Consider the following 27,649-nt stretch of genomic DNA (forward strand, 5'->3'; position numbering starts at 1 on the left):
ACATTAAACCCCTTTATACCCTGTACCTGTGTGTTCAATATCCTGTCTGTGGACGCTGGCCCTTTAAGAAAGGGTCAATGACCGCGCGCGCGCCCTAATGCGCATGCGCGAGGCCCGGGTGCCAGAAGCCAGGGCAGGGAGCGGCGAACAGGAGGCAGGGGAGCCGGGCTGGAGCGAAGCTGCCAGCGGACGCTGGGAGCGGGGACTGGGACGCCTGGGGATCATAGGTGAGGAGGCCTGGAGGCTGTGGAGCGGGGGACGCCGGACAGAGGAGCCGGGGAGTGAGCCAGGGAAGCCGGGGAGCGTGGCAGGGGAGCCGGGGAGCTGGACAGGGGACCCGGGGAGCGTGACAGTACCCCCTCCCCCACGCCCCCCTCCCCGCAACCGGGACAGGAAGGCACGAATCAGAGGAGTACCCACATTCTCCCGGGGTTCCCAGGACCTATCCTCAGGACCATACCCCGCCCAGTCCACCAAGAAGAACTGCCGGCCCCGTACGGTTTTCATGGCCACGATATCCCTTACCGCATAGATGTCATCATCAGCAATAGGAGGAGGAGCCGAACTGGCAGCAGCGGAGAAGGGACCAAGGACAACCGGCTTGAGCAGGGAGACGTGGAAGGAGTTGGGTATCCTCATCGTGGCCGGGAGCTGCAGCTTGTAGGAGACCTCATTTATTCTGCAGAGGACTTTAAACGGCCCGATGTAGCGAGGACCCAGCTTGTATGATGGTAGCTTCAATCGGACGTACTTGGAAGCAAGCCAGACGAGATCTCCTGGAGAGAAACACGGAGGATCCAAACGCCTCTTGTCTGCGTGTCTCTTCATCCGCAGGGAAGCACGTCCAAGGGACGCCTTGACAGAGTCCCAAATTGTTGCAAAGTCACGGGCTACAGCATCAGCAGCAGGGACATCCGAGGAAGAGGATACAGGCAATGGGACGGAAGGCTGAAGTCCGTAAACGACATGGAAGGGAGAGCTGGAGGAGGACTCACTGACGTGGTGGTTATGGGAGAATTCAGCCCAAGGAAGAAGCGTGGACCAGTCGTCATGATGGGCGTTGACGTAGTGACGTAAGAAGGAGGTCAAGATCTGATTGACTCGTTCCACTTGGCCATTCGACTGAGGATGGTAGGCTGAAGAAAAGTCCAGAGTCACTCCCAGATGTTTGCAGAGAGCCCTCCAGAAGCGGGAGGTGAACTGAGTTCCTCTGTCGGACACAATGTGTGATGGAAAGCCATGCAACCGGAAGATGTGCTGTATGTAGGCGTCAGCGTGTTCCTGGGCTGAGGGCAGTCCAGCCATAGGGACGAAATGAGCCATTTTGGAGAACCGATCCACCACGACCCATATGACTGTGTGTCCGGAGGACAGGGGCAAGTCCGTAATGAAGTCCATTGCAATGTGTTGCCACGGAACTGAGGGTATAGGCAGAGGCAGAAGACGGCCATATGGCAGATGTTTGGGCGTCTTGTTCCTGGCACAAGAGGAGCAGGCTGAGACAAAAGAAGCGACGTCCGTACGAAGGGATGGCCACCAGTAATGACGTACAATCGTACTCCATGTTCTTTTCTGACCAGCATGGCCGGCTGTTTTCGAGGCATGGCCCCAGTGCAACACTTTTTGCCTGTCAGTCTCAGAGACATAGGTCTTCCCGGGCGGTATCTGGGCCAGGGTGACAGGGGCCACCGGAATGATTTTACTAGGGCAGATGATGGGCTGGGATGTCTCCTCCTCCTGCTCCATGGGCATGAATGACCTGGACAAGGCATCTGCGCGTACATTCTTGTCTGCAGGTCGTAAATGGAGCTGGAAATCGAACCTTGCAAAGAACAAGGACCACCTGGCTTGCCGTGGATTCAGTCGCTGAGCGGACCGCAGGTATTCCAGGTTCTTGTGGTCCGTGTAAATGATCACGGGGTACACTGCTCCCTCCAGAAGGTAGCGCCATTCCTCCAGAGCCAGTTTGACTGCCAATAGCTCTCGGTCACCGATGGTGTAGTTGCATTCAGGCGCTGAGAAGCTCTTGGAGAAGAAACCGCAAGTCACCATCTTCCCGGAGGAGGACTTCTGCATGAGCACTGCTCCGGCTCCCGAGGAGGAGGCATCCACCTCCAAGGTGAACTGTCGGTTTAACTCCGGACGGTGGAGCACAGGGGAGGAAGCAAATGCCTGTTTCAGGGAGCCAAACGCGGCGTCGGCCGCAGGTGACCAGTCCTTTGGATTAGCCCCCTTCTTGGTCAAGGCGGAGAGAGGTGCAGTCAGAGCTGAGAAGTGAGGGATGAACTGACGATAATAGTTTGCGAATCCCAGAAAGCGTTGGATTGCCTTCAGTCCAGAAGGAGGGGGCCAGTTGAGAATGGAAGAGACCTTCTCCGGATCCATCTGCAGTCCGGTATCGGAGATTACGTAACCCAGGAAGGGAAGAGAAGACTGCTCGAAGACACACTTCTCGTACTTGGCGTACAGACGATTTTCCCTCTGTCCTTGTAGTACCAGCTGCACGTTCTCTCTGTCGGTCTGGAGGTCCGGAGAAAAGACCAGGATGTCATCAAGATACACCACCACACAGATGTAGAGAAGGTCCCGGAACACGTCGTTCACCAATTCCTGAAAGACTGCTGGTGCGTTACACAGGCCGAAGGGCATCACACAGTATTCATAGTGCCCATCGCGAGTATTGAACGCGGTCTTCCATTCGTCCCCAGAGCGGATGCGGACCAGGTTGTAGGCACCCCGAAGATCCAACTTGGTAAACACACGAGCTCCTCTAAGCCGATCAAACAATTCGGGGATGAGCGGCAGGAGGTATTTATTTTTCACGGTGATTTGGTTCAATCCCCGGTAGTCAATGCATGGGCGTAGGTCGCCCTCTTTCTTCTTAACGAAGAAGAAGCCTGCTCCAGCAGGAGAGGAGGATCTCCGAATGAATCCCCTTGCCAGGTTCTCTGTGATGTAGGTAGACATGGCCCTTGTTTCGGCAGGAGACAGCGGATATATCCGTCCTCGAGGTGGTGTAGTTCCCGGGAGCAGGTCGATGGCACAATCGTAAGGACGATGTGGCGGCAGTACCTCTGACTCCTTTTTATCAAAGACGTCCGCGAAGGACCAATAGGCCGAGGGCAGTCCCGGTAGGGACTCTGGAACCGGATGTCGTCGGATTGGTTGAATAGTCTTCAGACAGTTCTCGTGGCAAGAGGAGCCCCATCGGGTGATTTCACCAGTACCCCAGCTGACTGAGGGTTCGTGTGTCCGTAACCAGGGGAGTCCCAGCAGGATTTGATGGGACATGTGTGGGAGGACATAGAGAGCGATGTTCTCGGTGTGCAGGGCACCGATACGCAGTTCCACCGGCTTGGTGATCCACGAGATGGTGTCAGAGAGGGGTCTCCCATCCACAGAGGCAATCACTAGGGGTTTGTCGAGTGGAGTAACAGGCACCTGGTACTTGTCCACCGTGGCCTGCTGGATGAAATTGCCTGCTGCCCCGGAATCGAGGTACGCCTCGGCCGTGAACCGCGTCTCTCCCGTTGTCACTTGAACAGTCCACGTAACCAGGTCTGAGAGAGTCCCAGCACCTAGGGTGGCCTCTCCTACCAACCCTAGGCTTTGGAGTTTCCCGGCCTCTCTGGACAGGAGCGTAGAAGGTGTGTGCCCTCTCCGCAGTAGAAGCAGAGGCCCTTGGCGAGCCGTTCTGCTCGGCGTTGTTCAGACTGCCGCAAACGGTCGATCTGCATGGGCTCGTGGACGGAGACACCAGATGATGTTGACTGAAGTACGGCGGGCTTCTGCGGAGGAGAGGAATGCCGTATCGGACGTCTCTCACGGGACACCTCTTTGGATCGTTCCTGAAAACGAAGATCCACTCGAGTCGCTAGGGCAATCAGGGCATCCAGGGTGGACGGCACGTCACGACCAGCCAGCTCATCTTTGATACGACCCGAGAGGCCTTCCCAGAAGGCGGCGGTTAGAGCCTCATTGTTCCACCCGAGTTCCGAAGCCAAGGTACGAAAACGGATGGCATATTGACCCACCGTCAGAGTCCCCTGACGTAGCCGGAGGAGAGATGAGGCAGACGCGGAGGCGCGTCCGGGCTCGTCAAAGGTGCCACGAAATGCCTGCAGGAACTCCTGGATGTTGGTGGTCACCGGATCCTCCTTCTCCCACAAGGGGTTCATCCAGGCCAGCGCCTCACCCTCTAGATGGGACATCATGAACGCGACCTTGGCTTGGTCGGAGGCAAACAAGTGCGGCAGCTGCTTGAAATGGAGAGAGCATTGATTGATGAAACCCCTGCAGGTCTTGGGATCTCCGGCGTACCGGGGTGGTGAGGCCAAACGAAGTCTGGAAGCATCCGAGGAGGCTGCCACGGGAGCTGTGGCCGTGGATGGTACAGTGGAAGCTCGAGATGCCGAAGATGTGACCGACGCTTGCAGCGTGTTCAGGCGGGCGTCCACAGAAGACATGAAGTTCAGCATGCGGGTCTGGGTCTCACGCTGGCGTGTGAGTTCCTCCTGCAAGGCCGCTAGTGCTTGGGCGGGATCCATGGCCTGTTCTTACTGTTAGGGCCAGGTGGACGGGCAGACCCAGGAGGTGGATCCACTGGGCTGAACACCTTAATGAAGGCAAGGGGTCCGGTAGCCGGAGCACTACGGGTAGCAGGACAGTCCGTGCAAAAGAGTGGAATGGAGAAGTCCCTGGGACCACGGAGTCACTGATGGTAGTCCGGGTGACGGAGCTCAGGTTCGGAGGCCGAGATGTTGTCAGGCAGAGTCCGGAACCGATGGAGCAAGAGGACGGGTCACCACAGGGATCAGAGATGGTACGGACTGACGGGATGGCAGATAGTCAGCATTCGAGGTTCGGGAATCGGCAGGACCGGATGGCGAGGCAGGAGCGGCTCTAGGAGAGAGATAGGTAAGTATATCACAGAGACACAAGGAGACCTGACTCCTACCTTAGGAAACACGAAGAACAGGCCCCGCCCACTTGGACATTAAACCCCTTTATACCCTGTACCTGTGTGTTCAATATCCTGTCTGTGGACGCTGGCCCTTTAAGAAAGGGTCAATGACCGCGCGCGCGCCCTAATGCGCATGCGCGAGGCCCGGGTGCCAGAAGCCAGGGAAGGGAGCGGCGAACAGGAGGCAGGGGAGCCGGGCTGGAGCGAAGCTGCCAGCGGACGCTGGGAGTGGGGACCGGGATGCCTGGGGATCATAGGTGAGGAGGCTTGGAGGCTGTGGAGCGGGGGACGCCGGACAGAGGAGCCGGGGAGCGAGCCAGGGAAGCCGGGGAGCGTGGCAGGGGAGCCGGGGAGCTGGACAGGGGACCCGGGGAGCGTGACAACATTGACGACCATAATCCCTTTAAAACTGATAGGGAAGGCTTTTGTCAAATACTTTGTTAAGCCAACTATACCTCTGGGCAGCACTATTGCGATCCACTCATCCCCATGAAGTGACCCCCCCACCACCAGGCTCCGTGACCTGCTGAGATCCAGTGATGTCAGGTCAACTTCCAGTTGATCTGACATCACCAAGCTCAGCCACAGTCTCCGTGAGTGACTGGGCTGTGGGCGAAGTTTCACCGCTCGTCACAGCCCAAATTCACAGCCCTTCATTTGCATGCTCTCTCCTTTGCTGCTTAGCGCCACAAGCGGGAGTGAAACAAATATTTGCTATATTTGTTATATCCTTAACCTCTTCACGATCATTGACGTACTTATACATCATGGGAAGGAAGTAGTTCCTTACCAATGACATATAGGTACGTCATGGCGATCGCAAGGGCACAGATGCTGCAACTGCCACGATCGCCGCTGGGGACTTGACTTTCCCAACAGTTGAGCCCTGTGTCTCCCAGCCAAGGATGGTCCCTGCACCATTCTTGGCTGTTTAACCCCCTAAATGTCGCAATTGATATTGATTGCGGCACCTAGGAGATTGGGAGAGGGAGTGTGACGCCCTGGACTAGCCAGATAGTCACAGGTAGGCCCTTGCACAAACACCCTTCCCCTAATAAGGTGACAGCAGCCAACCTAAAACCCTTTTGCACCAGGGGGCGGAGCCAGGCGGTTGGCCATGCCCACTGAGGAGTTTGGATAGCCTGAGGTGGGAAAAACACAACAGTTTAGTTTTGGAGGTGAAGGAGAGCAGTAGCCAAGTGTCAACGTCTGTCAGGGGTCTGGGTCGTAGCCAAGATACCCTGTGACCAGGAGGCAGACAGTGGTTGCCGCCTGCAGGAGCCGGGAAGACGGCTGGTGGAACCATAAGGGACCGGGACAGAGTAGTGGCCCGCCGGTACTGAACCGGGGAACCAACTGGAAACCGGAGCACCAGGAGGGGTACTCAGACCCAGCACGAGGTCCAGAAGCCACTGGATCACGTCAAATTTACTGATTGAGGTCTGGACTTTAGGTCCTATCCCGTCCCAAGACCCAAAAGACGTCACAGCCCACCGAGGGGGATAGAAAGCCACCGCACAGGCAGAGAGATCCCACGGGCCAGCGCCTGCGGGCAAACGGGTTCCCCGACACACATAAAGCGGGGAGCGGACTACCGTTGGTGAAGCATAGGCAGTCAAGTTCTACAAAAAGAGGTGCAGGACAAAGGCGGGGACCATCAACCTGGTGGGGGACCAGACGCAGCCGGGTGCGGGCACCGACCACCATCCTTTTTTGTTTACCAGAGACTCCGGTGTATCTGTCAAAGTGAGTACAACAGTGCCCTCGGGCTGCGCACCGCACTAACACGCCCGCACCTCGCAACCACCGGGACCATCAACCCCTACCCACGGAGGAGTCAACACCAGGCTCCACCACACCATCCCCGGGAGCCTAGTTAACGGCAGTGGTGGTGTCCACACTCACCACAACCCGTGGGTGGCGTCACGAACTTACATCCCTGAACACCACGGCCTCGGATGTGAACCTCCCCACTGAAATCCCCTCACGTAGCGCCAGCCTCCCTTCAGAGCAACATGACCCCCGGGTCCGGAGGCGCTCGAACCACCCACCAAACAAGCCCAGATCCGAGCGGCTTGGCGGTACAGGAGCTTGCTCCTTCTCCTCTCCCATTAGTGCCCCGCGATGTAATCGCGAGGGCCCGATCATCGCCATGACGACCTCTGGGTCACCAGACTATGGAAAGCCTGAGTGATCATGCTACAGCATGGTCACTGAAGCTTTCCATAGTGCAACTCTGACAACTTCAATGTACTGCAATGATCGAGTTAATAAACTTCTTCGGTGTGATTTTGAGTACTTTGAGGGGTGCAGTTTTTAGAATAGGGTCACTTTTGGGTATTTTCTGTCACCTCGGGCCTCTCAAAGTCACTTCAAATGTGATGTGGTCCCTAAAAACATGGTTTGTAAATTTTGTTGTTAAAAGGAGACATTGCTGATAAACATTGAACTCTTCTAACTTCCTAACAAAAAAATGATGTTTAAAAATTGCGCTGATGTAAAGTAGACATGTGGGAAATGTTATTTATAAACCATTTTGTGTGGTGTAACTCTGGTTTAAAAGCACAAAAATTCAAATGCGCGATTTTTGGCAGTTTTCTATATTTTCACAAATAAAAACAAAAACCATTGTTCTAAATTTACCTCTATCATCAACTGCAATATGTCACGAAAAAACAATTTCAGAATCACCGGGATCAATTCCAGAGTTATAACTTAAAGCGACGCTAGTGAAAATTGAAAAAAAAATGGCCTGGTCATGAAGGGGAAAACAGGCTCCGGGGTGAAGAGGTTAACCACTTCTTTTACTCGTACATACGTTGCCATCTAGGGCCCTACATCTGAAGATTCAGTAAGGCTGTTGTGTAGTACGGTAATAAATTAAATCTTAATGTTACATCAACTGTATGACCAAAATACAGAATTGCACCTACCTTCTCATAGAAGTCAAGCATCTTGGTTAGGTATTACAATTAATGCTGAATATCAATCATTAGTTAAGATTAGAGACCTTGAGAAGTGCAGGGGAACTAATTGTAAATCTATGCTTGGGAGCAATGAGATAAAAGCTATTTCTCTCTTCTTGTTTTAGGATGGCCCTCTGGTGGACAGAGTGAAAATGACATATACTCTAATGCACACACACCAAACTGTGGACTTTGTGAAGAAAAAGGTGCGTTTCATAACATAAAAATATACAGGCATGATTATATTTATAAAGGAGGGGGCTGGCCCTGGGCTGCATGGGCACCGCATTCCTTTGCCAAGGAGACAGCATGAGTGGATGTGACTTTGGGTGGGGTGCACGCCACTTACTGGTTTCTTCAGGCTATCACCCTGCTAGCAGTCAGGGGCGTAACGACCGCGGTCGCAGAGGTCGCCACTGCGACCGGGCCCGCGGGGTTAAAGGGGCCCGGCAGCCGCTCTGCAGAGCCGGCTGCCGGGCCCCTATGTGTAGTGCCGCTGTGTAGTGGCCGACTGCGCGACTGTTAGGGGGCCGGCCTGTGAGTCAGGGGAGCCCGGTGTCAGCAGGGGGCATAGGGGCCCCTGACCTGGAGAGGCCACCAGGCGTTCCTGACCTGCAGCAGAGCAGGACTGCTCCTGCACGGCAGACGGAATCCATCCTGCAGGACCTGCGATGATGTCATGCCCATGTGACTGTGGGAGGAGACACAGGATTGCCGGGGAGAAAGCAGGAGACGATACTTTGGACACATGACTGGTAATGAGAAAAGAGGGGACATGAGGGGGAGGGGGGCTGCAGGGTGAGTGCAGACTGCGACAGAAGCATGTGAAGGGGTGCAGAGTGTTTGAGAGGGGTAATTTGGGGTACAGGCAGGGTGAGTTATGTGGGGCAGGGTGTGTGACATATGGGGGTGTAGTGTGTGTGTGAGTGATATGGAGGGATGCAGGCTGTATGGGGAGCAGGGTGTGTGACATATGGGGGCAGGGGCGTAACTACCGCGGTCGCAGGGGTCGGAAGGAGAAGAGAGGTATTGTACTTCTTTTTGTTATTTTGCTGGCTCCATGACACGTAGAGGCCCCGGGGGAAGCTGGCTGCATGACACATAGAGGCCCTTGGGGGGGGGGCGGCTGGCTGCGTGACACCTGGTGGGACTGGCTGCATGACACATGGAGGCCTGGGGGGCTGGTTGCATGACACATGGAGGCCTGGGGGGCTGGCTGCATGACACCTGGTGGGGCTGGCTGCATGACACATAGAGGCCTGGGGGTCTGGCTGCATGACACCTGGTGGGGCTGGCTGCATGACACATAGAGGCCCTGGGGGGTCTGGCTGCATGACACCTGGTGGGGCTGGCTGCATGACACATAGAGGCCCTGGGGGGGCTGGCTGCATGACACCTGGTGGGGCTGGCTGCATGACACATAGAGGCCCTGGGGGGGCTGGCTGCATGACACCTGGTGGGGCTGGCTGCATGACACATGGAGGCCTGGGGGGCTGGCTGCATGACACCTGGTGGGGCTGGCTGCATGACACATAGAGGCCTGTGGGGCTGGCTGCATGACACATGGAGGCCTGGGGGGCTGGCTGCATGACACATGGAGGCCTGGGGGGCTGGCTGCATGACACCTGGTGGGGCTGGCTGCATGACACATAGAGGCCTGTGGGGCTGGCTGCATGACACATGGAGGCCTGGGGGGCTGGCTGCATGACACATGGAGGCCTGGGGGGCTGGCTGCATGACACCTGGTGGGGCTGGCTGCATGACACCTGGTGGGGCTGGGGGGCTGGCAGCATGACACGTAGAGGCCCCGGGGCAAGCTGGCTGCATGACACATAGAGGCCCTGGGGGGGCTGGCTGCATGACACCTGGTGGGACTGGCTGCATGACACATAGAGGCCTGGGGGGCTGGCTGCATGACACCTGGTGGGGCTGGCTGCATGACACATAGAGGCCTGGGGGTCTGGCTGCATGACACCTGGTGGGGCTGGCTGCATGACACATAGAGGCCTGTGGGGCTGGCTGCATGACACATGGAGGCCTGGGGGGCTGGCTGCATGACACCTGGTGGGGCTGGCTGCATGACACATGGAGGCCTGGTGGGGCTGGCTGCATGACACATAGAGGCCCTGGGGGGGCTGGCTGCATGACACCTGGTGGGGCTGGCTGCATGACACATGGAGGCCTGGGGGGCTGGCTGCATGACACATGGAGGCCTGTGGGGCTGGCTGCATGACACCTGGTGGGGCTGGGGGGCTGGGCTAGCAGCATGACACGTAGAGGCCCCGGGGCAAGCTGGCTGCATGACACATGGAGGCCTGGGGGGCTGGCTGCATGACACATGGAGGCCTGTGGGGCTGGCTGCATGACACCTGGTGGGGCTGGGGGGCTGGGCTAGCAGCATGACACGTAGAGGCCCCGGGGCAAGCTGGCTGCATGACACGTGGAGGCCTGGGGGGCTGGCTGCATGATACATGGAGGCCTGGGGGTGCTGGCTGCATGATACATGGAGGTCTATGGGACTGCATAATAAACATGAAGGACACCTTATACATGGACTATAGGGGTGCATTATACATGGAGGAGTATGGGGCTGCATAATACAATATGATTCATGGGGCTGCATTATAATACATATAGGACTATGGGGGCTACATTATAATATATGGAGGACTATGGAGGCTAGTTTATACATGGTCTGTGGGGGTGCATTATAAAACAGGGAGGACTATGTTGTGCAGTATAAAATATGGAGAACTATGGAAAATGTATTATAATACATGGAGGACTATGGAAGTGCATTCTAATATATGAACGGTTATGTGGGACCCTTTATACTATATGGAAGGCTATGTGGGGGCCATTATAGTATTTGGAGAACTATGTACGAGGGGGGACAAAGATACAAGTATGGGATGGGAATGTTTTGTGCTGAGGTGTGAAGGCTCTTTCCCTCAGCACCCAGCTTTCCCATGCTCTGATATGGGAAAGCTGGGTGCTGAGGGAAAGATGTGTGACAGAGCATGGGAAAGCTGGGTGCTGAGGATAAGATGGATATCAGATCATGGGAAAGCAGAGTGCTGTGGGTAAAAGCCAAGTGTCAGCATCATTATCCCGTACCCTAAGTGTCGGTGTACATGGAGGGGGGCCCTGGTCCAAATTTTGCACCAGGGCCCATCAAACTCTAGTTACGCCACTGCTGGCAGTCATTATAGACAACAGTTAGGCCGGGGCAACACGGGAACTACTGCGATCCTTGCATGACACTCGGCTCACGCTGGCAGCACAGCAGGAGCCGAGTGACATGCAAGTGTCATTGCGACTGAGATTCGATCGTGCGATCGGACCACAGCTGCGGGGGGCGGGCCGGCACTGAGGAGGGGCGGGCCGGCGCTGAGAAGGGGAGGGCCGGCGCTGAGGAGGGGAGGGAGGGATTTATCTCCTCTCCTCCGTTGCTATTGCCATTCTCACCCTGCACTCGCAGTACACTGGTGTACTGCGAGTTCAGTGCAATTTTTTCCTCGCCCCATAGACTTGTATTGGTGCGAGGAAAACAAGGATCGCATTACACCCGCAGCATGCTACGACTGTTTTCTCGGTCCGATTAGGGCTGAGAAAATAATCGCTCATGGGTGCTGGCACATAGGCTAATTTTGGTCCGAGTGGAATGTGATGTTTTATCGCATTCCACTAGCTCCGATTTTCATGCCGTGTTCCTTAGGTTTTAGTAAGACACACAACACTGGAGTTCACTTAGCCAACCAGAATCATTCACTTTTATTCTTCACACTGTTATGACAGACATGACCCTATTTTTCTTTCTTTCTCGTAGTGTAGCGTACTGCTCCTTCATTTGTCCTTCACTATTTTGGACTCAAGTTCTGGGGTTTGTGCCTCCTTTCCCCCTATTCCTCGCACCTTTGTCTGATGCTGGGCCCCGTCGACTCTTCAGCCAGACGACTTTTTAAACCCGCCGGGGTGAGCCGTAGGTTTCAGATCTCTTGAGATTATCTCAGGGTTCCCTGACTGACCCTAGAACTGAGGCCACATCTTCTCTCACTTGAATCCTATTATCTTCTCGATCCTGCTTGAGCCTTCTCTCCTGTTCTCTTTCCCACATCTGTCACTCCACCCTTAACCCTATTCTTTCCTACTCTGCTGCTATTTCAACCCAACTGGTGGGTGGTGCCCACTGGTAACAGTCCCTGCTGCATCGGGAACCTCCACCTAGCTTGCAGCACTCACATATTAACATATACAATACAATTGGTATAACACATATAATACATAGCATAAAGAGTACAGGGGCAAGTCCATCTCCTACAGTTACATAGATGATGATTATTATTATTATTATTATTATTATTACTAGAAGGTGGCCCGATTCTAACGTATCGGGTAGTTTAGAATGTGTATGTAGGTTAGCAGATTGAATAATAATATAATCAGTAAGTCTTGAATAATGATGGTTCATTATTTGCTCGTTGGTCTCCTGCTGTGCAGCACGCATCGGTATGTTTGACAGTGGGAGACCAACGATCTGAATGGGCAGGGAGCCGGGGTAAGCTAGTAACCATGGTACACATCGGGTAACTATGCAAAGCGGTTTCTATAGTTACCCAATGTGTACCATGGTTACCAGCCTACGCCGGCTCCGGCACACGTGTGCCGGGAACCGGGGTAAGCTAGTGGTTTTACACATCCGGCTTTTCTCCACTTTGTCGGATCCGGCGCGCTGCCGTAGGCTGGTTTCAAACGTCCGTGTTTTAGGTACGTATGACATCCGTTTTTAACACGGATGTCACACGCACCCATGTTATTCTATGATGTGCCTCACACGTCCATGTTTGCATACGGACCGTGTTACTTTTCATGACCCCGCACACACACACGCAGGCATCTCCGGCAGCACGGATGTCACACGGATCACACACTGATGTGATCCGTCTGACATCAGTGTAAAACATACCGGAGAAAATATGGGTCTTTTTAATAAAAATATTTTCTATATTTACTTCTCTCCAGCGGTGCTGTCTCTGGCTCTGCTGCCTCCCGCTCCTTATTGCCGCTCATTATACTCACTGAATATTCAGTGCCCCGTGGAGCTGGAAGCAGGAACAGCGCTGGGGACTTCAGTGCTGGGGACTGCATCGCTGGGTGAGTATACAGCAGAGTGTGTGTGTGTGTGTGTGTGTGTGTGTACATGCATGTGCGCTATGTGTGTATGCACTCGGTGTACCCATGTGTGTCTGCTATGTGTGTATATGTGCTCAGTGTGTGTGTGTGTGTGTGTGTGTGTGTGTATACATGCATGTGCGCTATGTGTGTATGCACTCGGTGTATCCATGTGTGTCTGCTATGTGTGTATATGTGCTCAGTGTGTGTGTGTGTATACATGCATGTGCGCTATGTGTGTATGCGCTCGGTGTATCCATGTGTGTCTGCTATGTGTGCGTGTGTCTGTCTGCTATGTGTGTGTGCTCAGTGTGTGTGTGTGCGCGTGCTCAGTGTCTGTGTGCTCAGTGTGTATATGTGCTTAGCGTGTGTGTGTGTGTACATGCATGTGCGCTATGTGTGTATATGCACGGTATATCCATGTGTGTCTGCTATGTGTGTATATGTGCTCAGTGTGTGTGTGTGTGTATACATGCATGTGCGCTATGTGTGTATGCGTTTGGTGTATCCATGTGTGTCTGCTATGTGTGTGTGTGTGTGTCTGTCTGCTATGTGTGTGTGCTCAGTGTGTGTGTGTGTGTGTGTGTTTGCACATGCTCAGTGTCTATGTGCTCAGTATGTGTGTGTGTGTGTACATGCATGTGCGCTATGTGTGTATGCGCTCGGTGTATCCATGTCTGTCTGCTATGTGTGTGTGCTCAGTGTGTGTGTGTGTGTGTGTGTTTGCACATGCTCAGTGTCTATGTGCTCAGTATGTGTGTGTGTGTGTACATGCATGTGCGCTATGTGTGTATGCGCTCGGTGTATCCATGTGTGTCTGCTATGTGTGTGTGTCAGTCTGCTATGTGTGTGTGTGTGTGTGTGCTCAGTGTGTGTGTGCTCAGTGTGTGTGTGTGTGTGTGTGTACATGCATGTGCGCTATGTGTGTATACATGCATGTGCGTAATGTGTGTATGCGCTCGGTGTATCCATGTGTGTCTGCTATGTGTGTATATGTGCTCAGTGTGTGTGTGTGTGTGTGTGTGTGTGTGTGTTGATAGGCGGTCAGGAGCGGGAGGCAGCAGAGCCGGAGAAAGCAGGTAAATATGAAAAATATTTTTATTTCACAGACCCGTGTTTTCTCCGGTACCTGTCACACACATGCAAACACGGATGTCACACGTATGACCATAACCATGCGTGTGACTGGTATCTAATTAAACACGGACGTCTGAAAGCAGCCATACACTGTGTACAGTACAGTGGCCGCGCCGCAACTTCTTGGTCACATGCTCCGGTCACATGACAACACGTGATCGGAGCTTGTCGCGCAGCCACTGTAGTGTACACAGTGCACGGGTGCGCCGGATCCGACAAAGTGGAGAAAAGGTAAGTAACTATTCAAAGCGACAGTGCTGACGTGTGCCGGGAGCCGGGGTAAGCTAGCAACCATGTTACACATCGGGTAACTAAGGAAAGCGGTTTCTATAGTTATTCGATGTGTACTATGATTACCAGCCTATGCCGGCTCCGGCACACGTGTGCCGTGTGCCGGGGTAAGCTAGTGGTTTCACACATCCGGCTTTTCTCCACTTTGTCTTGCCGGTGTGGGCTTACGGGGGTGCAGCAGTCACCTTGGAGTCGGGGCTCCGTGTGGGTTCGGGGAATGCGTGCGAGGGGCGGGGCCAGGGTGAGCGTCCAATCCGTGCAGGGGGCGGAGCCGAGGCAAGGCGAGCGGCCAATGCGACGGTTGTCACTGTAAAGACATAATTTTAGAGCAAGACAGACAGACAGACAGAATAAGGCAATTATATATATATAGATTATTATTATTATTATTATTATTATGAATAATAATAATAATAATTATTATAGCGCCATTTATTCCATGCCGCTTTACATATGAAAGGGGTACACATAATAGGGACAAGTACAATAATTCTAAACAATACAAGGCACAGACAGGTACAGGAGGAAAGAGGACCCTGCCCGCGAGGGCTCACAGTCTACAAGGGATGGGTGAGGATAGGGATACAATACAGAGGATAAAATAGGTAGATGATGAATTTATCATGTCCTTTTTATACAAACACCACATGTATTTTGGAAGGGGTTAAACCTTTGAAGGTCAACCGGCTTTCTTGGTATCATCCAAAGAGTTGAATAGTAATTTATTAACTTGAAGTATATTAAAGTTAACAGATATATCAGTAATAGCTCAATAAAAGAATAATTAGCAATTAACCCCAATCAATAACACAACTATATAGCTTATTTTTTCAATGACAAAGAAATAAATGTTATTATTATAATTATTGATTAAATATTGTGATTATTCAATTAGCCCTTATGGAGGTGAGCATCGGACACAAAATATTTTGCTAATGATGTTTAGCAAATCTGCATTGCACTATGGCATTTTGGAACAATGGCACCTGTGAAGAGGTGGGATATACTTGGCATGTGAATAGTCAGTTAAATAGTCAGTTAAAAAAAAACAAAGATCTGAGTGACTTTGCATCTGCAAAAGAGCAGGACTTGTGGGGCTTCTTCACTAATCGCTATCATTGACAGACCTACGGACACCCAAGGCTCTTTGCTGCGCGCAGGTAGGTAAGGCTAGCCCATCTTGTCTAATGTAGCACAAATTGCTGAAAAAGTTATGCTATGAAAGAAAAGTGTCAGAACACACAATACATCACAGTTTGTTGCCTGTTGATGAGCATCATAACTGGACAATGAAGCAAAGGAGAAAGGTGGTGTGGTCCGATGAATCTCGATTTCTTTTTATATTTTGTGGCTGATTAGGTGCAAGTGCTTTACTTATCTGGGTAGAAGATAGTACCATGATGCACTATAGAAAGATTGGAAGCCATCGGAGGCTGTGTGATGCTCTGTGCAATGTTCTGATTGAGTCTTGGCCTTTATGTGGATGTTACTTTGACTACCTAATCATTGTCTATATAAGTACAGTTTGGAATGTTTAGTGCTGAAGTGCACATTTAGTGCTGGCTTTTTGTTTTTTCTTCATTGAATTGGTCGGTGGCTGACCCCCACCATGCTATGCACCCCAATTTGGGATGTATTCCAGCTGTCTAGATTTTGGCGGTTGGTGACTGTTCACATTAAGTCATCAGGCCTTGTCCACAGGCTATTTACTTCATGCAGCATTTGTTTGGACCTGTCCCGCCCACAGCCATGACTCAGTCATGGGTACGGGATTGAAATAGACCAGGTGAGTGCTGCTAAGAGCAGTTCTACTATTCATATGTGAGGCCGTATGGCACATTTTATAAAAATATTTTAGTGTAGGACTGCCTCAAATGAGATTTGCCGTGACGTGGCGAGGCAGCTCAAGAAATTGCAATTTTTTGCCAAAAATCTCAAACATTTTTTATAATAAGTACAGTTTGGAATGTTTAGTGCTGAAGTGCACATTTAGTGCTGGCTTTTTGTTTTTTCTTCATTGTCTAATATGTCTACCAAGTACATGACAACAGTTTTGCCTGACAGCAGTGGCTTACAGAGCAACCATATGCCTTGCCACCCTGCAAAAATTGTTCTACAATGGTTTCAAGTAAATGCCAAAAATGGCCACCAAACTTGCTCCACAGCTCAATCCATTTGAGAACTTGTAGGATGTGCTGGAAAAACAAGTGTGAACCACAATGGTCCACTTGACAATTTACAGCAAGTACTCCCAACAAAAATGTTATCCTCTAAACGTTTGTAAATATGTATGATATAAGGCAAGAGCAATAAAATACTTACCGATGGCCATCTTCTCCAGTTTCCGATAGCACTCTGGTCCTTTTCTGACTCACGTAACTTCAGTTCCAACTCGCCATTTCACAGTGCAGTTTAAGTGTGGACCGGAAGTCTCTTTTATAAATGGAGCCAGTTTCTGACATTCCATAGGATTACATTGTAAAAGCCACTTAGGTTCACACATAAGCCACAGTGTAAGTTGGAAAATTGGAATTGAAGTTATGTTAGTCAGAGATGACTGGAGCCGCACTGGAAACGCGGAGGCCTAAGCCACTCACAAGATGCGCTGAATACATTAATTGGAGTATGTCTATTAATAAGTATATTTCATTGTACAACCCCTGGCAAAAATTATGCAATCACCTGGCTCTGAGGATGTTCATTCAGTTGTTTACTAATGTTTAAAAAAAGCAGATCATAGACATGGCACAAAACTAAAGTCATTTCAAATGACAACTTTCTGGCTTTAAGAAATACTAAACAAAAACATGAAAACATAATGTGCTAGCCAGCAACAGTTACTTTTGAAGACTAGACAGGGGGAAACAACTATGGAATCACTCAATTTTGAGGAAATAATTTTGGAATAACCCTGTAAATTTTCATTCCCAAAACTAACATCTGCATCAAATAAGATCTGGTGCTTAGTCTGCATCTAAAAAGGAGTGATCACACTTTGGAGAGCTATTGCACCACTGGGCTGACATCAATCATGGCTCCAACACGAGAGATGTCAATTGAAACAAAGGAGAGTATTATCAAACTCTTAAAAGAAGGTAAATCATCACGCAATGTTGCAAAAGATGTTGGTTATTCAGTCAGCTGTGTCTAAAATCTGGACCAAATACAAACAACATGGAAAGGTTGTTAAAGGCAAACATACTGGTAGACCAAGGAAGACATCAAAGCGTCAAGACAGGAAACTTAAAGCAATATGTCTCCAAAACAGGAAATGCACAACAAAACAAATGAGGAACGAATGGGAGGAAACTGGAGTCAATGTCTGGGACCGAACTGTAAGCTGTAAACTGTAACGCCTAAAGGAAATGGGATTTACATACAGAAAAGCAAAACAATAAAAGGATGACTGCCTGAAGAGAACATGTAAATTTCCACAGTCATTGATGATATGGGGGCTGCATGTCAGGTAAAGGCACTGGGGAGATGGTTGCACTGAAATTTTGGACACTTTTCTTATCCCATCAATTGAAAGGATTTGTGGGGATGATGAAATAATTTATCAAGATGATAATGCATCCTGCCATAGAGCAAAAACTGTGAAAACATTCCTTGAAAGAAGGCACATAAGGTCAATGACATGGCCTGTAAGTCCAGATCTCAATCCAATTGAAAATCTTTGGTGAAGGTTGAAGAAAATAGTCCATGACAAGGCTCCAACCTACAAAGCTGATCTAGCAACAGCAATCAGAGGAAGTTGGAGCCAGATTGATGAAGAGTACGGTACAACAAAATACTAGTGATGTATTGGAGTGTTCTTTTGTTTGTTTTTCATGATTCCATAATGTTTCCCCCTGTTTGGCCTTGAAAAGTAACCGTTACTGGCTAGCACATTGTTTTCATGATTTTTTTTAATGTTTCTTAAAGCCAGAAAGTTGCCATTTAAAATGACTGTAGTTTTGTGCCATGTCTGTGATCTGCTTTTTTTAAACAAAAGTAAACAACTGAATGAACATCGTCAGAGCCAGGTGAGTCCATCATTTTTGCCAGGGGTTGTACTCCAGCTAGCCCTTCATTAAGACTGGCGCGTGCTACTACAGTCTTAAGGGGAATCGGTCAGGTCCGCTATGCCATCCAAGCCAGCAGCATTCACATATGTACTTAAAAATTCCCTTCCTAATCAGCCCTGTATAACATCATTCTCTAAATCCATGTGTAAAAAAAAAAGCATTTATTACCTCTGTTTTTCATATGCTAATTAGGGCCTTGACTAGTCTCAAGGGCGTTGTTTCCCCAGTCTAGTCAGCCTTCTTTCCATGTTATTATGCCCCTGTGGGCATGATGACATGATTTCCATGAGCCAACATCATAGCCAGCTCCTGTAAATTTGGCACAGGCACATCCACTCTGAAGATGAGACGCATACACCCAGCTTGAGAGACACACTGACACTGCTGAAATGAGCCACACGCATGTGCAAGATTTTCAGCAGCTGCAATAATGCTGGGTCATGGAAATCATGTAATTACTCCCACAGGGGCATGATAACATGGAGAAAATTCTGATTAGTCTGGGAAAATAATGCCCCTTCAATCATTTAAGACCCTAATTAGCATACAAAAAATTGAGGTAATAAATACATTTTTAGACATGGATTTTAGAGAATGAGGTTATACAGGACTGGTTAGGAAGAGAATTTTGATGAGCAAATGTGAATGCTGCTGGCTTGGGTGGCATAAGGGACCTAAAAGGTTCCCTTTAATGAATCAAGCCCAATGTATTTGTATTCTATCCTTGGTAGATATGCACGAGGGTTTGTTTTTTGGGGGGAAAAGTTGTATTTGTCAGTAGCAGCATTTTGGGCTAATATGAGTATGACGCCCTGGCAAAACCAGGTTGTCACAGGAGACTGTATCCATCCTACAGATGCAGGACTCTCTCCTCCTTGCCTACTAACATAACCCCACACACAGGTACAAACACCAGCCACAAAGCCTAGTCACCCCCCCAATACAATAGGGACACATCAGTGCGCGGGGCCAGGAAGATGGTGACGCCCAACTAGGGGTCCTGAGGTGTCAGGGGAGATAACACGTCAGTAGAGTGGAGGAATGAGAGCTGAGACACAGTCTAGTCTGGACAGAGGAAGTGAGAGGAGTGGAGTGGTAGTCGGCGGTTGTAGCTCCCGGACTACCGGACTACCTGAGCTGACTAGGTGGCAGATGGCAGAGCAGGGCCACAGGCGACGGAGATCCAGTCACAGGAGACCTTAAGGGTTGTAGCTCGCCAGTGCCGACAGCAGGAATCAGGTCCGGAGGCCGTGCACAGTCGGGGTGCCTGGACCCTAGGGCGAGGACAGCTTCAAGCCCCTTGTTAATTAGCCAGCAGTGGACAAGATTCCATGTCTTGTCCCACCAGGGAGCCCAGATAGAGCAAGACGGACGCCCAACACGGGGAATAGGGCGTCTGCAAGTGCCTGCAAAAATCCCAAGGGTCAGATCTCGCAGGCAACAGCTCCCACAGCAAAGACACCAGGAGCGGACTTTTCCCGTTTTATGCGGACTAGTCAACACACAAGACAAAACACTGAAGTGCAGGAGGAAGGGCCCCTGTCCTGTTAACCGGTGTGCGGGACCCGAGCACACCCCTCCGGAGGCTACCGGTATCCAGCACTTGGTTTACTACTTGGACTTTGTGTGGTTTATTCAACAACTGTGAGTACACCGGTGTCATCCGGTCCAGCCTGCAGATGGCGCCCCAGCACTGCACATCACCTACACCTGGGCCCCGGGACAACACCTCCCCTACCCATGGAGGGGATATCATCCTGCTGCCCCGGCGGTGTAACCAAACTATCACCACAACCCACAGGTAGCGTCACTGACAAACTCTCCCCTGTCAATACCCCCTTTATTAAGTTGTGGGCAACGGGCTGCTGCACGAGCCCTGGTCCGGCTGCCACTCGAGCCACATCCACGATCCCGGATCCGAGCGCCTCAGGTAGCTCCCCATTGGCCGTGGCCTGTGTCCCCACCCGTGACATGAGTTATCAGTAACTTTTATTAATATCTATTAGGGAGAAGTAGAAACAAAACTGAATTTCTGGTGGCTTTTGATGTTATACATTTTCCACTATTCCCGTCGTGCTGCACAACCTTTATTCTGTCGGTCAGAGCGATTATGCTGATACCAACTTTTTTTTATGTTTTATTACTTTTGTACAATAAATTCACTATGAAAAAAGAAAGTTGTTTGTTTTTCTGTTGCCATATCCTTAGAGATATACATTTTACAATATTTGTTAATTGAGCTGTGCGACAGCTTATTTTTTTTGCTCAACAAGATGTTTTCTGGTGACATTTACGGTCGCAAGTGACTATTTGATTACTTTTTATTCCACTTTATTGAAGGTGGAATGTTCAAAAGAAATTGCCATTTTAGATCCAGTATTAGGTTTAATCAACACATTATCTGGATTATGTCTGTGAATACTGTAATGACAATACAATAATGTTTTGTTATGTTTTACTATTTTACTTCTATCATAGACAATATATATATATATATATATAGTACAGACCAAAAGTTTGGACACACCTTCTCATTCAAAGAGTTTTCTTTATTTTCATGACTCTACAAATTGTGAATTCACATTGAAGGCATCAAAACTATGAATTAAAACATGTGGAATGAAATACTTAAAAAAGTGAAACAACTGAAAATATGTCTTATATTCTAGGTTCTTCAAAGTAGCCACCTTTTGCTTAGAATACTACTTTGCACACTCTTGCCATTCTCTTGATGAGCTTCAAGAGGTAGTCACCGGAAATGATTTTCCAACAGTCTTGAAGGAGTTCCCAGAGATGCTTAGCACTTGTTGGCCCTTTTGCCTTCACTCTGCGGTCCAGCTCACCCCAAACCATCTCGATTGGGTTCAGGTCTGGTGACTGTGGAGACCAGGACATCTGGCGTAGCACCCCATCAGTCTCCTTCTTAGTCAAATAGCCTTTACACAGCCTGGAGGTGTGTTTGGGGTCATTGTCCTGTTGAAAAATAAATGATGGTCCAACTAAACGCAAACCGGATGGAATAGCATGCCGCTGCAAGATGCTGTGGTAGGCATTCTGGTTCTGTATGCCTTCAATTTTGAATAAACTGGCTAACATGGTACCAAAATCTTTTTCTTTTAACTTCAATTTTTAATAAATCCCCAACAGTGTCACCAGCAAAGCACCCCCACACCATCACACCTCCTCTTCCATGCTTCAAAGTGGGAACCAGGCATGTAGAGTCCATCCGTTCACCTTTTCTACAAAGACACGGTGGTTGGATCCAAAGATCTCAAATTTGGACTCATCAGACCAAAGCACAGATTTCCACTGGTCTAATGTCCATTCCTTGTGTTCTTTAAGCGGGCTTTACACGCTCCGATTTTGCTACAGCGATCTCGTTGGGGTCAAGGAATTTGTGACGCACATCTGGCCGCTGTAGCGATCTCGTAGAGTGTGACTCCAAGGAGCGATATTGGATCGTTGCAAAAATGTCCAAAATCGCTCCTCGTTGACATGGGGGTCCGCTCCCAATTATCGATACTATCGCTTTGCCGTTGTTGTTCCTCGTTCCTGCGGCAGTGCACATCGCTGTGTGTGACCCCCGTATGAACGAGGAACATCTCTTTACCTGCCGCCGGCCACAATGCGGAAGGAAGGAGATGGGCAGGATGTTCATCCTGCTCATCTCCGCCCCTCTGCTTTCATTGGGCGGCCACTTAGTTACGTCGCTGTGATGCCGAACAGACCGCCCCCTTAGAAAGGAGGCGGTACGCCGGTCACATCGACGTCGCTATGCAGGTAAGTATGTGTGACGCGGGTGCGCGATTTTGTGCGTGACAAAAGATGGGAGCGGGTCGCATGCTAGCGATATCGGTACTGATATCGTAGCATGTAAAGCCACCCTTAACCCAAACAAGTCTCTTCTGCTTGTTGCCTGTCCTTAGCAGTGGTTTCCTAGCAGCTATTTTACCATGAAGGCCTGCTGCACAAAGTCTCCTCTTAATAGTTGTTCTAGAGATGAGAAGGTGTGTCCAAACATTTGGTCTGTACTGTGTATGTATATATATATATATATATATATATATATATACATATGAGAAGCCGGTGCCATTTTTGACTATATACGATTTTTTGATCACTTTTTATTTTAGTTTTTTTGTGAATCTGGATAAGCAAAAAAGATCAACTCTAGTATTGTTTTTCACAGTTTTTTCTTACTGCATTCACCGTACGAGATAGATAATAATATCGTTTTATAATACAGTTCAATATGTCAATACTGATATCCAAGTGATAGAATTTATATACATTTTTCTACATTTGCAGAGCTGTATGACAGTTTTCTTTTGTGTATTACATGCTGTAGCTGTATTAGTAGCATTTTGGGAGATGTACAACTTTTTGATCAAGTTTTATTTAAATATTTGTGAGTTGTGCTGAACAAGAACAGTATTTTTGGCATTTTTTCAAAACCTTTGGGCAGCATTTACTGTTCAGGATAAATAATTATATAGTGTTATAGTACTTCTTCTTCTTCTTCTTCTTCTTATTATTATTATTATTATGGATGTGACAATAGCAAATATGTGATATTTTTTAAGGTAGATTTATTTAACAACATTAAACCTTTTATTGGGAAAACAGATTTTTTTTTTAAATATTTAAAAAAAATGTTTTTACATTAGTTCTTTTGACAAATTGACGTCAGAATCTGAGGGGTTATAATGCCAGTGAATGTGAGAACACTGATTGCAGCAGCTACAGCAGGAGCTTAATGTGTATATCTGTCATAGAGCACAAACTCACATATGATCATAACAACTATATACGTCATGTAGCACCAAGCAAGGTCCCCTATAGTGAACTATCCTTATTTTGATGCAAATATCAGATCTGATAGACACACTAAAGGATTTGCAGATAATGTGTTGGTTCCAAATACCAATAAACTCCTTATAAATTGCATAACTGTAATAAAATGGTCTCCGTCACATATTTTAAATAGCCGCTTGTTCTGATCACGTGTCAGCACAGGTTGTAGTATGATGAAACACAGCTCCCAAGACCTGTGTCTCAAGTGACAGGGGAGCTGTATCATAAGCAAATCTATCAGTGAGCTGACAGAGAAGGAATGTGACATTAGAAGAAATAAATCTCATTGCCTACCTTGGATTATGTTTAAAGAAACCCAGGATTTTTCGAGGTTATTGGCTCAGTAAAGGGGAGTTCAAGGGCGCCGGCGTGTCACATCTACCCTTAACCCCATCACCTCTCCCCTCCCCCTCTCTCAATCCCCTCCCCCTAATCCTCCCCTATTCTCATAGTTCCCCCCCAAATCTTACACTCCTTCCCCCCCCCTTTTTTTTCTCTTCTCTCTCCTCTCTCTTTTATTCCCTAGTTCTCTTTCTCGTTCTCTCTCTTCCCTTCCTTTTCTCTTCTAGTTCTCTCCCCTGTTACACTAGAGCATCTTATTCCTCCCTTTTTCGCTTCATACACATTCTCTGTAATCCAATCCACTCTGGGACTTCATTATTCTGCACCTTGGGCGCAAAGCTCACTCCCTACTCTTACATATACCACTTTTAGGTCCGCACTCTTATCCTAATCAGGTGCAAGCCATATTGTTAACGAGGGGACTACGCTCAAGATCCTCCCCAGACCGAAAAATTGGAAAATAGCATGGTTACGGCTGTGCGTAAGACAGTAAATGGAGATAATTTTACATAAGTCAATTCATCTGAAGCGCATCCGAAATTGAAGGGATTCGGGAATAGAAGTATTTTGGAATTGGCCATATAGGGAGTAATGTTACTGTAGAGTAAATGATAAGACTTTGATTTGCATTATAGTCATTATATGTAATGGAGTATATATGATCGTTGGACACGGAGAGGGACCACACTTGAGAACTTTCTATCTAATCTTTTCTTATTCTTTACTACTGCCTTCTTACTTTCTTCTATAATGTTGTTTATGTTTATTTTGTGAAAATTTAATAAAAACAGATTAATCATAAATCTCCTTGCCTGACTGAGCACAAAGGACATTTTTATCCAGCCTCAGTCCTATATGCTTGGTCAGCCAAGGAAAAAATGTATTTCTTCTCGTGTCATATTCTTTTCAGGCAGCTCCGGTATGAATGCTTACAATACAGCTTCTCTGGCAAATAGAACATAGATCTCCGGAGCAGTGTTTCTTCAGTCTGTGCTAACACATGACTAGTCCGGGCTGTCATTTGAATTATGTGATGGGGGCTATTTTATTACATTTTTGAAGAACCCCATTGTTAGGATTTGTGGATTTGTCCCTTGATTTGTTTGATAGGACAAATGAGACCTAAACAACACAAGTTATTTTCATGCTATGGTCGATTAGTGTATGTTTATCTTACTTAACAGAAGGTATTTGAAAAAATATGCACTGGAAGCCAAAGTATAATTAGGGCCGGTTTTAGATAAATTGTGACCCTTGGGCAAAATTCATGCTAGAGACCCAGATCCTGAAATACTCCACCAACAACACTGTCAAAGTCCATTCTGTACAATAATACAAATATTATCATGTAAAAAAGAGGACACATAATTGGTATTACCACATCTGTGAAGACCAGAGCTAAATAACATGTACATTATATAACCCGCATGAAAACAACAGCAGAATTGTTGCTTTGTTCCTCCTTCTTCAGAAAAAATAGAATAAAAAGTGATCAAAAAGTCATAAGTACCCCAAGATATTACTAGTCAAAAGGTCAACTCATGCCACAAAAACCCCACTAATCTAGAATAAGCACTACAAAAGTAAACAAAAAAATTATTTTGTATTATCTACTGACAATATACCATAAATGTATTATATACATCACTCTGCTAGCACAGATAATTTTGTATTATTTTTATATATCTACATGAAATAAAAATGTAATTCATATATCACTTAGCTGGTGACGGAGATATTCTGCCCTCTTATCCCCAATCCTCCATTAAAGAAACATGGCAACCTCTGGCCTCTACATGGGTATAACTGTCATGCGCTCACTGTTAGTAGTCACCTGGTAGATTCATCATGGCTGCCACAAACATAATTAGTGCAAGCTACTCTGTTTCGAAAACAAAGGGGTTGCCCTGGCCTTCATCCTTTAACTAGTGATGGACAGACTCGCAGATTCCCGAGATCGGCGATTCAAACCGGGTTTAAAAAAGAAACCTGGTTCAGGCCCGGAATTGATCCTGGATATCTAGCTGAACGCCAGTCCTTATAAAAGTCTATGGAGACCAGAATACGGCTATTTAAAATGGTAGTAGAAGGGATAAGGCAATTGGAGCAAGCGCGTTCTACTTACCGAGTCTTCCGCATGGCTCTAACGCTACTTCCAGGCCAATCACTATCCTTCATGCATATGCACTGCTTTCCCTGCCCACTGGCAGTCCCCGTGTCTTTGAACGGTTGTAGTAAGTCGCGTCCCCACCCTGTGTGACAGCATGCCTGACTGCTTTCATTCAGAGGCGCTGTGTGTGCATCTCAATTGCTGTAAAAAAAAAAAAGGGAAAAACCTGACGTAGGGTCCCCCCATATTATGATACCCAGCACAGCTAAAGCATAAGGCTACAGTATGCAGATCCCAGCCAGGTGCTTATCTTGGTTATGTATCAAAATAAGAGGAACTGCATGCAGCTTTTTTAAAATTATTTAAATAAATTATTTTTAAAAACAGCTTGCGGTCCCCCCCAATTTTGATACCCAACCATGATAAAGCCGACAGCTGGGAGCTGGTATTCTCAGGCTGGGGAGACCCATGTTTATTGGGCCACCACAGCCTAAAAATAGCAGCTTGCAGCCACCCAGGATTGTGACAATCCCGGAACTTTACTCGGCTCATCCCGATTCCACTGGTGCAATGGCAATCAGTATAATAAGGGGTTAATAACAGCTCACATCTGCCACTAAGCCCTAGATTACTAATAGAAGGCATCAGTGGGACCCCCATTACTTATTTGTGAGTGAAAAGAAATTATCACAAACACCGAAAAAATCCTTTATCTGAAATAAAATAGAAAAAACACCCACTTTCACCCCTTTTGTTTTACTTCGGGTCTGCATGTTTTGGGTGTAAATAAAGGGGTGAAAGAGGGTGTGCTTTTGTATTTTAATTCAAATAAAGAATTTTTTCAATGTTTGTGTTTATTTCTTTTCACTTACAGATTAGTAATGGGGGGTCTCATAGAGTAAATTAGAGTCAGGAGTCCATTGAGAGTAAAATCACAGTGACAGGCAGCTGCCATCCATTAACTTCCCCAAAATAGAAGAAAAATCGGGCAATGGAGAGGAGCTGTCCCAAGTAAGATAATAAGATTTTTATGAACAAGCAATGCGTTTCAAGAGCGTTTTGCTCTCTTCATCAGGCAAATGTCAGAAATGAAAATGCTGCAAATATATTCATCCAGGCAGGAAAGATTTTTATCCATTGTCACAGGTGATAGTTTTTGAATCAAGAGTTTTTTTAAATTGTCAATGTTCTTGTATCATTTCATGCGCTTCAGCGTAGTTGCAGTTTACAATATGTAGGGTGCACCTCCCTCCCCATACATATCAAGATGAACAAGCACAGATATAATATCCAAAAGGGCATTCTAAACCACAGCCTTTCTAAGCATTTTTCAAAGGATCCGAAATATCAGAGCTCACTATAATTGAACAAATACTTGATAGCTGTGAAAATAGATTCCAGCGATTACGGTAGTTAACAGGAAATCCTTTTGGATTTTTAAATGAACAACCCTGCTACCCAATGGGATAAACAAATGCATATATCATACTTGCTAAGTGTGGACTATACAAATGATAGTTAATAACATACAATTTGTTTTAGATATATGAACAGAATCTTTTTGATTGCAATTATTGGGTTCTACAAACAACATTTTAAATAAATCAATATTTTATATTCTGCTAAGAGTGTAATTTTCATGTTTTTTGGGGCAAGGTTAGTTCAGCCTGCAATGGGTTAACCCTTATTGACAATGCCACATGTTTAAATCTGTTATATTAATTCTGTTCAGTTTGTTTTTTGTCAT

At 48.0% G+C, this 27,649-nt stretch overlaps 1 protein-coding gene and 1 long non-coding RNA gene across 3 annotated transcripts in view; one reads left to right on the forward strand and one right to left on the reverse strand.

Annotated features, from left to right (window-relative positions):
- LOC142303742 (uncharacterized) overlaps positions 1 to 8,372 on the reverse strand; it is a 73,062-nt gene extending 64,690 nt beyond the window's left edge. Inside the window, exon 1 of the long non-coding RNA XR_012753048.1 lies at positions 7,897 to 8,372. This is a non-coding gene — a long non-coding RNA (uncharacterized LOC142303742). The remainder of the gene's footprint in view (positions 1 to 7,896) is intronic.
- MIOX (myo-inositol oxygenase) overlaps positions 1 to 27,649 on the forward strand; it is a 72,764-nt gene that overhangs the window by 8,342 nt on the left and 36,773 nt on the right. Inside the window, exon 3 of one of the 2 annotated variants that reach the window (XM_075342629.1) lies at positions 8,055 to 8,135. In XM_075342629.1, the coding sequence (XP_075198744.1) occupies positions 8,055 to 8,135 (81 nt within the window). Of the gene's footprint in view, positions 1 to 8,054; positions 8,136 to 8,559; positions 8,685 to 27,649 lie in introns of those variants that run through there. The other variant, XM_075342630.1, reaches the window with a different exon arrangement.

Source organism: Anomaloglossus baeobatrachus, chromosome 4, assembly GCF_048569485.1.
Source record: "Anomaloglossus baeobatrachus isolate aAnoBae1 chromosome 4, aAnoBae1.hap1, whole genome shotgun sequence".
NCBI lineage: Eukaryota > Metazoa > Chordata > Amphibia > Anura > Aromobatidae > Anomaloglossus > Anomaloglossus baeobatrachus.